Consider the following 15,530-nt stretch of genomic DNA (forward strand, 5'->3'; position numbering starts at 1 on the left):
ATACTCCTGCCGTTTATGGTGTGTTTTGCACTGGGGCTTACCCTCTACCAGAGCAGCCTTCATGATATTGTTATGTGCTAAAGAGATGACATCTATGACCTCAAGGCAAGGTAGCCATAGGGTCTGTCATTGGAGAGTGTAGGTTTTTGGAGCTAGAGCCATGCAAAGACTCAAGGATCCTTGAGAATGGTTTAACAGCTACTCGCTGTCTGCCAAGTTGGTGTATATGCAGACTGCCTGTCTTCCTCAGCTGTGGTCTCAGTAAAGACAAGAGTTTGATCTGGAGCCTGTTGTTCCAAGGAGGATGATGTGAGGAGATGAGAAGCTCCACAGGAGGACTGACATGCCTCTGAAGAGTCACATCCTCATGTGAATGGCAGCATGACACCAGAGAGAGATGGTTATCACCGAGCTGTATGAGTGATTATAGTACTGTATCAGTTTGTGGTTCAAAGGGATCCTGGTTTCAGCTGTTTTTCTCGTTACAAGTATAATTAACTACTGCTTTAGAGTGGATGTGTGTTTCAGCTGCATTTTTTACAAAAACTACAGAAAGATTTAGTTTGGTAGTCTCTTTTTGAAGTTCCAAATACAGAAGGAGGAAACCTTATTTTAATTTTTTGAATCTTTTTTTCTGAAACCCCTCCCTGATGCTTATGCAGTTGGGGTTGGTGTGTGTCCTGATAAATGCTGCTGGGGTAACACACATGGAAAAACTATTTAAAACCTTCTTCACAGATATAAAGGTGTGGAAGAGGCAGATACTGGGGTCACTTTTGGTTTTGCAAGTATTTTGAGCACCCATGAAAGTTTAGAAAATCAGCCAAGAATCGACCTCATGGGCATTATTTTCATAGGCTCTATCCCTTTATTGATATCATCCATCTGGTAACCCTTCTTACCTTTTACTTACCTTAAAGTTCTAATTAGAAGAAGAGAAATGCTCTCAAACACCCCCTTCTCTTCAAATAAAACCTGATTAGATCTCAGTTTAAAAAATGGATTGATGTGTGATTTTTAAGGTCACTTTCTCCTCCTCAACTCAGTTTTCATCCAGGCAGACACTCACAGTGTGGAGATCTCCCTGAAGGTTTTGTGGAGGCACACTAAGAATGCGGGTTTGAGCACAATTTGTCCTTTTAAAGGGCAGCATATGAGAGTTTGTATAAAGGTTGTGCCACAGAAGTTGCTGAGTGTTTCCTGGGATATGTCCAATACCTTCAAATCTCTTAGAAGCTGCAAGCTGAGGGCTCTTGCCATTTTGCAGCATCTGGTCTGTATTTGCCTGGCCCTCTGAGTGGCCCTCAGGGAGGTTTTCTTAATTAGAAGACAAAGTTGACTAAACTGCAAGAGCCGTATTTTCGTTGAATGCTGCCATTTGCCGCTGTTTGTTGTACGTGCTGTATGTATGCTTTTAACATTTTGTTACCTTTCGCCACCGTGTTGCTGAACTTTCGCTACTGGAAGGCAGGCCTTGTTAATATGTACTGTAGCTGCTTTGTTTGCAGAATGTAGGAGCAGGCAATCATCTGCTGTTAGCCTCTCTGCTAAACCAAATTCTTCGGTGTCACCGTCCACGACCCCAGAGGGTGGATCAGCTAATGGATACAAATCAGGGTTCACTCAGACAGGTAGGAGCTGAAAGTGCTGTAAAGGTAACCATTGGGGGTGGTGAGTTACCTCAGATGTTGTTGGTTCAGGGATGCTGTAAACAACTGGGTATGTACCTCAAGTCATGTGTAGATTACTACAAGGAGGATGCCTTGCAAAACTTGCTTTGTGAAAGATTAAGACCCAGGTGAGGCTGAAGGTTAGCTTAGTCCTCATAAGAACAGCTGATTAAAAAGTATTAAAAGATCTTTTTATTCTTTTATTTGATTCTGTGTCTCCCTGTGTTTGTTTCATTTAATTCTTTGTGGATCTGAAAAAACTTGAACTACACGTTTAGAGGGAGGTGTTTACTTAGTATACAGACTAGGTTATTTGTCTTGAAAATAATCTCCTTTTGGGGTTAGCAGGGCAGCTTTTATTTATTTGCTTGCTTATTTATTTATTTAAATTTTATTTCACACGAGAGTGTACTTAGAATAGCAATTTCCCCTCACACATACAGTGGTTTTGCGTTATGTGAGCTAGCATGCACCTCATAACTGTTCTAGAGAGCTATTAATGACACGGTAAAGGAGGAGGAACTATAAAAATCAAATGGACATTGGCTGACAAAGAAGCAGCATCTTAATTTCATTCATTTATTTATTTATTGTAAATAGCCAAGATGCTTTTCTTTGAGCTTTTCTCTCATTGCTTTATTGCAGCTTCATCTGTTTTTGTATGTTTGTGCTATTTCTTGAAAAAAAAAAAGAAAGTTTCCCCAACTTTCTATTAGTTGTTGTAATTGGTTGATATGTATGTACTAGAACATATATTTCTCTAGAGGAGTATGAAATGCAGATGAAAAAACAAGATTGTTAAAATACTTCTTCCACTTACAAAGTATGTTAAAAAGGAAATAACAAACAAGAGCTGAACATATGCATTCTTAAGACATTATAATCACTGATCAGTGTGTTCAGAGACACTTTCCCCAGGTGGTCACCCCTGTCTCTGTTTAGGAAGCTGTATTCTTTAGGCTTTGGTGAAAATGAAATCAGAGTGTTGTTTAAACATCTGCATTTCATTGCATGATCCCTTGGCTTCCAGATCCTAGCATGAGAACTGTGCAGATGCATGGGAACCTATTTATATGAAACAAGAAGTGATCCAATATTTACACAGCTTTGTCTTCTATTGTACCTGCCAAGTTAATAGATACACCTTTTATATACTGCTTTCTCCTTATCACTCACTGCAATTTTCAGTCTGCTTGGTGTTTCTGTGTGTCACTGTTTGTACTCTTAGGTCACGGTTGTCAAAACCTTTTCATCTCCTTCTACTGTTATCTTCTAGTGAAGATAATGCCACATGCATACATATGAATCCCCTGTGACCGGGAGAAGGGGGGAGGGTACCTTTTTTTGGTGGCATGAATTCTAAGGTATGTCGCCTGTGATGGAGGTCTGACTTTTTCTCTCCTAGGCTCTGCATAGCTGTTTGTACTTTGAGTTGAATTCTCAGTTATTTCAAAACAGAAGTACTTCTTAGCGAGTTGTTTTCTGAAATTGTTTTCAGTTTCTTGTCAACTCGTGCCCATTTTTTTCCTTTTAAAGTATTGTGAATATTTCTGTTTTCTGCCCTTGTAAGTAAGCAGTTCAGTCTCCAGGTTCTAGAAGACACCTGTAGATAAGACAGTTATGGGCGCACACAGAGTGCTGCACTGAAATCGTAATTTAGTGATAAAAATTAGAGCACAAGAGAATTTTGAAATAACATAAAGTTGACAGTATGGTGTGGCCATGACGTTACAGTCAGGTGTTGGGTCCCCCTTTCAAAACGGTGTGGGAAGATGCAGTTCTACTGCAGAGGAGAGGTGACTGGCAATGCAAAAATGGCTGAAACCTTGAACTGTATAAAAAAATCAGTTTTAGGAAGACACACGAGAGGGAAGACTTAGTGTTAAAAGGGTGTTAAGTGACTACAAACTGGGTTTTACAGTAGAAGGATGAACAATTTTAATAACTGGTAGTACTATGAGTTCTGTGTAGGTGCCAGTGTGATGTTTAAACATAACACCAGGCACATCTATTGTCATAGATAACATTTCAATAAAATATGTTAGAACTAGAGAGAAGAAAAAAGACTCCCAAAGCTTCTGGACAGTTTACTTTGAGGAAAACTTTTAACACTGCATATTTGCTACATCATATTTAATGAGAGACCAGCATTTTTCTCCAAAGCCCCTGACCTGGTGGTCTGTTGTGTTAACCATTCAACATATTTCCTTTGAACATGGACAAGGTTTGCTGGTGGAGCAGCAGCAGCAGAGGCTTCTGTGTTCATTCCCCATCTCAGTTACTCTGTCTGGCAAAGCAGACTCTCCTCCCCATCCTCCTTCACCAAATGGTGTGTGGCCTGAGGGTGAATGCATTTGGCAGATCAAGTTGGTCTTGCCTTCTGTTTTCTTTTCCTGGCTGTTTCACTAGGACATCTGTAGGTGAACTTAGCCTACTTTGCCTACTTGTTGCAAACTACTTTCTGGACAGATGCTGAGTTAATATTCTTTCACTCTGATTGTAAGAATTTGGACTTGTCAGTGAATCTGCATCTGAATGTAGAGTTTTTCTTGAAGTGAATTGCAGATATTAAATTCCTGATGTTAAAGTAGGGGCCTACGTGCTGAGAGGTTTGGAATCAGCTCTGATTTACAGTTTTTTGGTGGGCAAGTATTAGAATTCGTTTGTTCTTCAGTTTACCCATCTGTAAAATAGGGTTAATACCAGGCTTGGTAAAGTGCTTTAAGGAGTTGCTGTTTGTTAATTCATTCCAAGAGTTTGGTCTCAGATTTCTTACCTAGATTTACAAGTGGACATACACTTTTCATAGCTTTATAGAACAGCAGTGCTTTAAGGAGGTTATGTATTTGATATCCTTTTCTGCCCTAGGTCAAACTCATCTGTGTCTCACAGAGGTTCAATAACTTGTTCTTGAAAATCTCAGGTGATGGAGATCTCACAGCCTTTTTAGGCAACTTATTCCAGTGCTTATTCCCTATGCTTGCTGGGAGCAAGTCACGTAAGCTCTTTGCCTTAGCTTTCTCATCTGTAACATGGGATAGCTGTGTTTACTTGCCTATCCCACTGGGGTATTTTGAGGAGCAATGAGATAGCCCTTTCTACAGTTACATGTTTTTGTGTTATATGAATACAAAATATTGTGAAAGAGATCAATCAGTAGATTATGAGATTCTGTAGAAATGCCCAGTTAAATGTTTGTTGCAACTCCTAAAAGATAACTGACACAAGATAATTTCTTAGGTGTGTAAAAAAAATTGTTTGCATTATCTGTGTAGGACTGTTCACGTGTATATAATACAAATTAGATATGCACACACACACACATATATATATATAATTTTTAATCATTCCTTAATTAAACGAGTTCTTTTGTCAGATTCTTCAATATTCAGTCCAGCAAAATCATCTTCTGCTGTTAACTTAAGTGGAACTCAAGACCTGTCCCGGAACAAGAACATTGTGAAACCTCTGGCTCTGTCAGTACAGCTTGTGGGAAAGACAGTTGCTGCAGGTATGGCTTTGTCTTCCAGGATAGCTGAGAGCCAAGAGAATTACCAACTTAACAGCCAAGAAATAAGAGTCATTTTTTTGGTGGAAAAAGGAAAGGAAAACATTAATCAGCATTCTCCAAAACTCACATTCTTGCAGTCCTCTGGCCAATTTTCTGTCCCCAGACTGAGCCACACCTTGGCTTTCAGATTTGACATTCTGGTAAAAGTGCATGTCATATCCCTCTTTGCACAAGATATCTAAGAGAGTATAAAAATTGCCTCTTGATATGACACTGCTTCTTGCCTGAGTAACTAAGAGCTGTGTGTTGTTCTGCATTTGTAACAGGTATAGTCCCTCCAGATACATTTAATGGCATTTGGTCTCGTTTAAATGAGACTTTTAATATCTGTGCTGTTTTAATTATTTCTGTGGTGCGTGTTTAATAAATTAGAACCATCAACTGTGGCATCTAAATCCCTCACTGGTACTCTGTTGTGATATTCTGTTTATTAATTTAGCTGGTTAACCCTTTAACCAATGAAAAAAAATTATAACACTTATTACAGTGAAGTATGCTTGAATAAGAAAAAGTAAAATTTATTTGGTTTATATATGCATATGAGCATTACATTTTTTGCATGAGGTATTATATCGGTATTTTATACAATATGTATTATTATATATACATAATGCTATTACATTGTATCTGATGAATCATTAGCAGTTCTTTGTGTAAAGTACCCTTTTCCCCTCTGTAGCTGTGTAAGAAAGAGTTTATCACACACTGAAATGACTTCCCTAGCATTTCAACCACTGCTGTAACTGACCCACCTCCACCGTATCTGTCCATACCAAATCATTGAGTCAGAGTACAAATGGGGAGCTTACAATGGGCAAGTGATTGTTATTCAAACTTTGCTAACTGGCAACCTGAGAATTTTGTACCTGAGTTTATTTGGATGATTGCAGCTGGAGACTTCCATGTTACATCGTTTCAAGCCAAATACCCACATCTCAGACTCTTTCTGTTGCAGCTGCCATCAACAAGCTGCTGCACCATCTCCTGCTGTTGCTCCTGGAATGTGTTCCTGGGAGCTAAATCCTTGTGGAGCTGGCAGATACAGCAAGGAGCTGTAGTCCCCACTGGGCTCTGTGTCTGCTCTATGCAGTTTATGCCTGCAAAAATTAGGCTCTGAAAAAGAACAAGGAGCTCAGAAGTGTGATGATAACATCTTGTGATTCTCCATTGTTTAGTTTAATTTTGTGATCTGGATATAGTGGGCCTGGGAGTCAGACTTGCTGGGACTGGAGAATTGTCTTAGGCAGAGGTAGCAAAGTTAAGCATGGTTTGCCTCAGTAATGCTCAGACTGTGTTATTCTTTGCAGCAAACTGCCCTGTCTTCCCTCCCCGGTCTTATTTGCTAAGACTTCAGATGAGAACCCAGTAGTGAATTACTGTGTATGGCACATAGATGACTGGGGAAAAAATACATAGATACACCAAAGTGGCTTACAAATCTTAACAAACTGAATTCATTATGTGCATTTTTTTGTTAATTTTCAGTGTCTAAAAAAAATGTGTCGCAAACTTCCCAATAACTTTTTTTTTGGTGTGTGTGTGTGTAATTTTTTATATTATTTTGGTGGGGTTTGTTTTGGATTTTTTTCTTCCACCCATCCTCCCCACCCTGAAATCTGGAGACCTCGTTTCAAGGTTAGGATTTTGCCGCCTGTGCCCAAATGATTCTCTGCCAAGTACACTTCATGATTTCCCTGGAGTATGTTTCTTTCATTCACACATCTTGCCCTGTTCTTTTGTGTCTGCATGTTGCCCTATTATTTTGTTTGTTTGTTTTCAAGACTGGCTCAAGCCACATGCTCTGTATTTTATCATACTCAGCTCCTCTTTCACTGCGTGCCACTGATGTTGCTAGTGGAAATGCTAATGGAGGAAGAAATAGTGTATTGAGTTCTACAGTCTCTCGGCCAATGCCTCATTCGACATCTCCAAGCCCTGGCTGTGCAGCTGGAGACCAGGGTAAAGAAAACCTCTCTGTTCTGTTATTTTAAGCTGCACTGGCTGTTGAGCTTGAAATTAGTTATTTTGGTTTTTTTTCCCATCATAGCTGTTTCTGCAGTGCGTCTTTACAGAGACATTTGGTTTCTGGCATGACCATTAATGATAATGCTGGACATTTTAACAGAACTAACAACATTTTTCACACCAGAGTATGGCTTTGTGTAAATCTAGCTGTAAACCTCTGGCGCTGAGTGGCGTGATACCATCTCAACACCAATGTGAAATGGAATTATGGGCTGGAATCTGATCATTTGGGAGGATGGGGTTTAGAATTAGTTTCTACTTTCTTTTTCAGCATCAATGTCCAGTTCTGGGCCACCAAAGAAACGTCACCGGGGATGGTCTCCTGGGTCCCCAGTTCCTCCTCCTAGTTCAGCGGTACCTGTTCCTACAATTCGACCTTCGGCAAGAACAGGTAAAACTTGAATAATACAGAGATGTCATTTGTAAAAAGCTGTACTCAGCCAAACCAGTAGCCCGATGCTGCTTCTCTTAAGTGTTGCACAGAAAACATAACTGAGCTTGTTGAAGTAGTTAAGGACACCATGGAGAGTTTTTCAGATGCCCCAGAAAAGCACACATGATTGCCTGGTCCTTTTTGCCATAATCTAAGATGGGACACAGGGAAAGTGAAACTACTGGGGGAGAGAGATGAAAGGAAGATGCAAATAATATCAATAAAAATCCAAAGCTATCTAAGTCACCCAAATGTGACTCAGTACCTCTAAAATTGTGCAGGTATATGGGTATATGAACATATTTGAAGGATTTCCATTAACCTTCACTTTGAATGTAATGTCTCAGTCTGGTGTGGCATGCTACGGAAACCAGACGCTCTGGTTCCTGCACAGGAAAAATGGCTTTTTATCATTTTGGCCTAGCAAAGGACACTGATGTCCACTAGGTTTAGTTATAAGCATAAAGTTTGTGAGAGCAAATGTATGTTGTGTGTGCAAAGCTGTAGGAGGGATATGTAACATCATGATATGAAATAGGATTAATTACAAGTATGTGTGAACACTCATCAGTACTCTTATATGTACCTCTTTATACATAACTATTAATAAAACTGTTCGTTATTTAAGGACTTTTCAGTTGTGGGATTCAGCGTACTTTGTAAAGGGGAATAAACAATCACCTATTACTGTGTCTATAGAGTAAGAGAATAAACATATAAGGAAGAAAAAAAAATGTTAACATGCACAATATATTTTTAACTCTGCTTTTTAGGGCTTGGTTTTGAGATATTTTGGAATTAATTTTCAGAGATACTCATCATAGGAAGATGGGTTACATGATAGTGCAGCCCAGCATACTTGAGCACCTCAAATCAATCACAGCTGTTCTAGCTTTCTAGCTTCAGAGACCTGCTGAAGATACGTGATATAAGGCAATGTCCCCCTTTTTGTTGAGTTTGTCTCCACCAACCTGTGTACTCCATTTTTCCATCATAGTATTTTTTTCTATTGGATAAACAATTTCCACTGTTAAAACATATGCATTCATTACTGCTGCCTTTGATGCTCCTGTATTGATGACATCGTTTGAAAAATCTGTTACAAACCACCAAATGAAGCCTGGGAAACTTCTGAAGCAGACCTCACGCTGAAACCCGATTACAGATTACAAAATTCTTGAACTTAGTTTCTTTTTACTTGTGAAAGCTGCTCTTGCTCTTTCATAAGTAAAGCCCAATTTTTCTCCTTGTAGCAACTGCCTAAGGACAGCTTTGAGATTTTGGCCTGTATTTGTTTTTGTTACCTACTTCTATTCTAGGTCAGAAGTCAGAGCAGTCTCTTCCCTTGTATTGAGAGGGAGTATTGAGAGGTGGCCTTTTGGCTTAGTACTTGGCTTTGTTTAAAGATGCATATTCAAACCTGTGTTTTCCTCTCTCATTCCCACCAACAATACAGTGGTCAGAAAAAGTTTTATTTTAGGGGTGGGGCTACAGGAGGATATAGTCTCTTAATTTAAATTACTTAAAACTATAGCAGGAAATGCAGAGACCTTTTGAATTTTATTACAGTTAGTGATCTGCAGTAATTTTTTTATTTGTTCATACGGCCAAATCACAGTATGAGCCTTTTAGTAATGGAAGCTTCTCTTGTCTTTATTTTATAGAGCCTCTTTTGTCAGTCCCAGTTCCTCAATCCATGTTAACTGGAATTTTACAGCCTCAACCCATCCCAGCAGGGGAGACTGTAATAGTTCCTGAAAACCTGCTGAATAACTCAGGAGTCAGACCAGTGATTCTGATAGGTAAGTCTCACACTGGGGAATCAAATGCTGCGTTTTGGACAAATGCATCTTCCCCTAGGAAAAAGGGGTTTTGATTTCTTTTTGTTGATTCTGGCATTCAGAACAATATGAAGTCAGTTTGTCATAGATAGTTTGCTTTAGCTGCACAACATTTAAAATTGGAAGTTAGGCAATTTCTGGAGAACCTGATGTGCAAAGGGGTCGCAACTAGGTCAAATTTATACACAACCTCTGGCCAAATTGAAGTTTTGTACAAATAAGATTTTTGGACAGTCCAAGAACAATAATATTTCCATGTAATGAAAGTAGCTTTCCAGTGTAAACAACTTGCAAAACAAGCAAATATTTCCTGCAGCATTTATAGTCTAGATCTTGAAGCTCAGGGATTCTACGTGAGAACCAGAAAACTGATTTAAACTGACTAATCAGAAGTAAATTATACTAACTTTTTTGGCTTGAATGTCCATTCTTCTTGTAAGCAACTGAGATAACAGATCAGGCTTTTAAAATCCTTTAGCTATATAAAGTACATTGTTAATCCTTACAAAGACATTGCTTTTACTTTAAAAGTATGACTCATAATGTGAATATCCCTTTCAACCTGAGCTATTTGGGCATACTATATAACAAAAGTTGGGTGAGGTAGTACTGCCAAAATTTTGATGAGTGATTTTTTTGACTACATCTCTTCTCAGTCCAGCATAGCACAGATGGTTGTATAAAGTAGCTTCAGTGTTAACAGACCATGCCTATCCATACAATCCGTGGAATAATTTATAATTCCTTAAGAAATGGAGAGGTTTACCAAGTCCTCACTTGCACAGATGATCCTAATGCACACAATTTCCAGAGAATTAACAGGGCCATCTACACCAATCAATCCATCAAGAATAGGGTTACATTTCTTCTGTTTTGTTTTCCTTCCTGTTGTTTTCTGGAAGCCTATTCTAAAGGTCTAGCATGGTGCTCTAATGGTTTTCAGAGAAACATTTCCTTATTAAAGATGAGGGTGCCTACAGTCATCAGTTTTAAGTGCCAATTGAATATAGCCCTTAGGCTCTTGGAGAGTTGCCAATGAAGTCCTCATTTAGGCTAAATGTTAGTGTCCCTGAGAAACAGTGTCCTATTAATAGTACAGAACCAGATGTACCCACATGGATGGGTTTGGCAAAATCTTTGTGGAAATTCTCAAGGAAAAGAAGAATTAGGCTTTGCTCATGTGCTTTACCTTACAGAACAGCATGTTTAATTGATGATGGTTATTTAACCTGTTTATGAAAACAGAATGGAAAAGTAGCAAAAAAATGAAATCAATCACAGCAATACCACAGTGGTTGAATCAATGCAAATGTGACTTATGCTGCTTTTATAATGTTGAGATCAATGCACTTTTGCCTCTATTGATTTTTCTTTTCTGTACACTATATTATGGAGAATCTGTATTTAAAGGTCAGGGTAAGACCCAAATAGATAATATTCTAATTTGTATTTGGGTAACAGTAATTATTATCCTGCTGGTATGCAGTTATTGTTAATTTTTGCAAATCTGTGTGGTCATTTGTTGTAAAATACAGCAAAGGATCACTGGCCTATCATTTATTTTGTAAGCAATTATAATGCCAAGAACAGTCACTGATGGAGTATATTTTGGAAGGTAACATTAAGGAGAAGTTTGGAAATGTATGCACAAATTTTGTGAATTTCTGGTTTTATTTTGGTTTCTTTTATCAAAGGTTATGGCACTTTACCTTATTTCTATGGAAATGTCGGTGATATTGTTGTAAGTCCCTTGCTGGTGAATTGCTACAAGATTCCACAGCTGGAAAACAAGGATTTGGATCTCCTGGGTTTGACCAGCAGTCAGATGCTCAGTGTAGAGAATATGATACTTTTAACCATTCAGTATCTTGTCCAACTAGGTAAGCAATTTGTCATAAGCACTTGTTTTTATTTGTGGCTGTCCTTTTTTGTCCCCACCCTCTATGTCAGTTTCAGAGCCAATTTTCTGGCTATTTTTGTGCCTGGAAGAGGTAAGTGGCTCCATCTAGTGTGTGTGACTTTGCTACTTTGTTCATCAGACTGAACAAGTGAATTTAAAGGCTGATACTGCTTCTGCTCTCCATCTGGGGATTGACCAGGTCACCTTTGTGAAAATGGATTTGCAATGCAGATAACTCATTTGCTTAGGGCATCAAACCATCAGTTATCACAGCTCTTTTTAAGGACACTCGCTCTGTTTTATTCAGTTTTGTGACAAATGCTGGCAGATGTGTGATGGTCATCATTGTTTTGGTGACAGCACCGTTTACATGAAAACCACATTTGTTATTCAGGTTAAGGCAAGTGATTCAGTGAGTATCTCATTCTTGCAAATGTTTTTGAAATGGACTCTTTGCAAGTTGGGGAGCAAACCAGCAAACCACATTTTCTTTCCCTTATTGCAGGTCCAGACACTTTTCCCTACCTTAGAGTAAAAAGCAGCAGTGTTAAAGACAAGGTTTTAGAAGTTAGAAAATAATGCAGAATAGCACTGGGAAACTTCTCACAACAGTCTCAGTCTTAACTTCTTTATTTGGAAAGATGCTGCTTACCATAGAGGAGTGAGAAATTACTTTTGCGAAGAGCACACGGCTTTTCCTGTACTGGGTTAGGGTATCTGTAATACATAATGGTATGAAATATACAAATGTTTCAAGAGAAGCACAGCTGGTGATAACCCTCTAGTTTGGGGAGCAAATGTGCTCTGCAGGTTTCACCCATGGGTGCTTATGCTTTGCTTTTCTCCCTTGATGCAGTACTGTTACAGACAGGAAGGAGGCCATCTCTCATGTAATTCTCTCAGACTGACCTGTTTGTTTTATTTATCATTCTCTGCTTCAATAGTCCATTGGATGCCAGGTTAGAACTGACAGAGGGTTCCTTTATTTTTTGCAGGCTGAATGTTTTTCTGTTGCGCTTCTCTCAGTGGGCTTAAATTTGTTATTTGAGGTTTTCACCTTCATTGGAAAGTTCGTAGAGTCTTCATGTTAAAGCCAGCTGCTTCGCACAGTTCTGGATTGATACAGGCAGCTTGCAAATTTCCTTCAGAGAAACATGTAGCCAGCTGATACAGCATTAACAATTAAAAATATTTATTAAAATCTATCGAGTCATTGAACCACACACTCCATGAGCAAATCCAACCTTGTATACTGCAAGTCCATACTTGCTGCAAACTAGAGGAGGCCTCATGCAAAGCTTTTGGAGCTGGGCTGAGCTGTGTCTAGCGAGCACCGTGCCTTCGGCATAAAGCATTTCCCGTATTAGCAGGTGTTTGGTTTGGCTTTTGCTCCTAGCTGTGCAAAGCTGAGTAGTTTTCCATTTTGTCTTATGTGAAGATGGGCGCCAGCACTGTAAGATGAAAGACCCTAATGAGGAGAAAAGTAAAAACATTCTGCAGAGCATGGGGATCAAAAGATATCGCTAGTTTGAATATTGCTACAAACTTAAAAATTTTTGGAATTGTGACAGTTGCACTGAACTGTAGCCTTTATCCCATTTTGTAAAATCAAAGCAGATTCAAGATGATTGGAGGGCAGCCAGCTTCAAAAGTTTTTTAACAAGGAGAACAGACAAATACAACACAAATTTACAGTTTATTCATGTGAGCCTCTTTTTTCCTGGAGAAACTAGGAGCAAAAAATTATTCTGGCTTCCAGGGTGAACTGTGAAAGAGAAAGATAAAGGCAAAGGTAAAAAAGTAGACAGAAGAATGAAATAGCTACTGAGTCTTGCCTAACGTTTTTCAGATCTCGCTACTTGTACAACATACATTTGCAGGTGACTGTGATTACAGATCGTAAGAATATTATTTATAAAGTGCTCCTTTTTTTGAAAAAAAAATATATTTGAGAATTCCTTTCAGTTTTCCTGTAAGATTATGACAAGATTATTAATTGTAGGATAATGCTGTTGCGTTTTTGGAAATCAGCTAAGCAATTTCATAATGATCCTACACCGTTCTAAGGTCTGTGTTTTGGTTTTTCAGCTGTAGGACAATTATGGACCCTCTGTTGACTACCTGTCTACAATTGTAAAATCATTCTCCCTTCTCTCTTGTTGTGGTACATTTGAACCACTTTGACTATGTGTATGTCCTGGCACCCAGAGGTTTTTTGTAGATTCAATATCTGAATGCACATCCAGATTCAAGGAGGAGCAAGCCTCTGTCTTCAGTGGAAGGGATATTCAGACACTCAAAGCAAGAGCTTATTCCAGCAATTCTGGTCTTAAATGGTTGGAGTAGTTCTCTGTGGGATGCACTGTGAAGTGTGTCTACCCAGAAATGGATATTTGAATATGTTGTCTTAAACTGTGGGTGCTTTTGGAAGCGTTAACTATCTTAATAAAATTTTTTTCTGGTATTAATATTTTATGGTATTATTTATTTCACAGTTTTGTTTTCTGAAGATGATCCTTTACGTACTCATTTCTGTAGAGAAGCTTCTAAATATTCCCTTTGAACCTTGACAGATTCCTGTAAATGTATTTATGAAACTGTTCACAATCAAAATCAGTATCTATCATTTTGTCGTCCATCTCATCTAATATTAGTTCCATTACTTTTCTGGATAGTTGTGGAGAAAGAGTGCTATGAGCGAAGTGTGGTATTAAACACTTCACTAATTTCAAAATATTTCCTTATGAGTGCCTTTCTGATAACTAACTTAAAAAATAAAGCTTTTCTCTTACGAATCATCTGAATGAAATTCTGTGTGTTCTCATGCAGAATTCTTTCCATTTGTACAATTATTTTCATTTTCTTGGATTCATGATGTCCTTGTGTCTAGAGCCTGTCTCCTAAGTAACCTCCCTCAAAAGCTTGCTTCTATTTCTTTAGCATATAACATCTTTTTTGTTGTGGTTGATATGTTGTAGGTAGAGTTTATTTCTGCAGAAGATTTATCTCTCTGTCAATAAATGTCTATTTTTTCTTTTTCAAGATCTTCAAAGATCTAGAATGCGTGATGCATTAGAAGGGAAAAGAAAATATATTTCCAAAAAAAAGAGAACTATAAAGACAGAATTATGCCCATGCTGCATTAAATCAGACTCATCAGAACTTTTTGGTTTGCATCAAAAATGAAAACAGCCTTGCTTTTACAAGTTTATAGTTGTCTTACCATCATGTGGTTATTTGATGGTGATACTCTCCGTATGTTACTTCTCAAAAAGGCAAAATGACAACAGGTGGCAGTTTTTACAGATTCTGTACTATAGGTTATTTACCCACTCCCTGCCCTGCTTCTCAAACAACCTTTGTTTCCTTTTTTCACTGCCCATTTTGCTTGTTGTTTGTGGCCCTGAAAGAAAACATAAAACCAAAACCGCAACATTTCACCTATCTTTGGTACTTAAGCCTCTCCTTTTTCTCATAGAAAAGCAAGCTGCTGAAGTGTGAAGCTCTCTCCTTTGGCACTGACATGAGATCTTGTGGAAATTTAAGCTATGGTTACTTCTTGCTCTGTGTTAATGAATATTTTTGTCTGTTCCTGAATATCTTTGACAAAGAGACAAATCTTACTGAGCAAAATGTTAATTGAAGCTGAGTTAGGGGACTGATGCTAAGATAGGAGAGCTTATATTTCTGTTTTCCAATTCAAGTTCACAATACAGTTTACAAAGTCTGGGGAATGTAGATCTAAAGTTGCATATAACTCTTAACTATAGAAATTTTAAGATTTGCCAAATTAATCTAATTCAAATAAAATAAAAGAAGAGATAAACATGTTTATTTATATCCATGCTTAGTTTACTAGTATGCATGATGAGAAAAAGCAAATGACAACCACTTGACAGGCTCTGTCATCCTGCGTGGCTGCCATCAGACTGCGAGGATAAGCATTTGGATTTTCTGCTATAAAAACAAATGGAGGCTATGTGATTAATCTTTCTGTTCCAGGCAAAAGGCAGATATTTTCCCACTCCCTTGTTTGTACCACCAGTTTCTGAGGGCAGAAAACTAGGAGTGAGATGAACTAGCTCATTGT

General features: G+C 38.3%; 1 protein-coding gene across 1 annotated transcript in view; it reads left to right on the forward strand.

Moving 5' to 3' along the window:
- The window catches only part of LOC104463067 (GREB1-like protein), a gene marked incomplete at its 3' end in the record, with an annotated part of 39,477 nt that overhangs the window by 12,624 nt on the left and 11,323 nt on the right, over positions 1–15,530 (forward strand). The window contains exons 5-10 of the mRNA XM_010075251.1: positions 1,509–1,631; positions 5,047–5,181; positions 7,063–7,200; positions 7,538–7,657; positions 9,364–9,501; positions 11,235–11,420. Of these exons, the coding sequence (XP_010073553.1) occupies positions 1,509–1,631; positions 5,047–5,181; positions 7,063–7,200; positions 7,538–7,657; positions 9,364–9,501; positions 11,235–11,420 (840 nt within the window). The remainder of the gene's footprint in view (positions 1–1,508; positions 1,632–5,046; positions 5,182–7,062; positions 7,201–7,537; positions 7,658–9,363; positions 9,502–11,234; positions 11,421–15,530) is intronic.

Source organism: Pterocles gutturalis, unplaced genomic scaffold, assembly GCF_000699245.1.
Source record: "Pterocles gutturalis isolate BGI_N339 unplaced genomic scaffold, ASM69924v1 scaffold14777, whole genome shotgun sequence".
Classification (NCBI taxonomy): Eukaryota; Metazoa; Chordata; class Aves; order Pterocliformes; family Pteroclidae; genus Pterocles; species Pterocles gutturalis.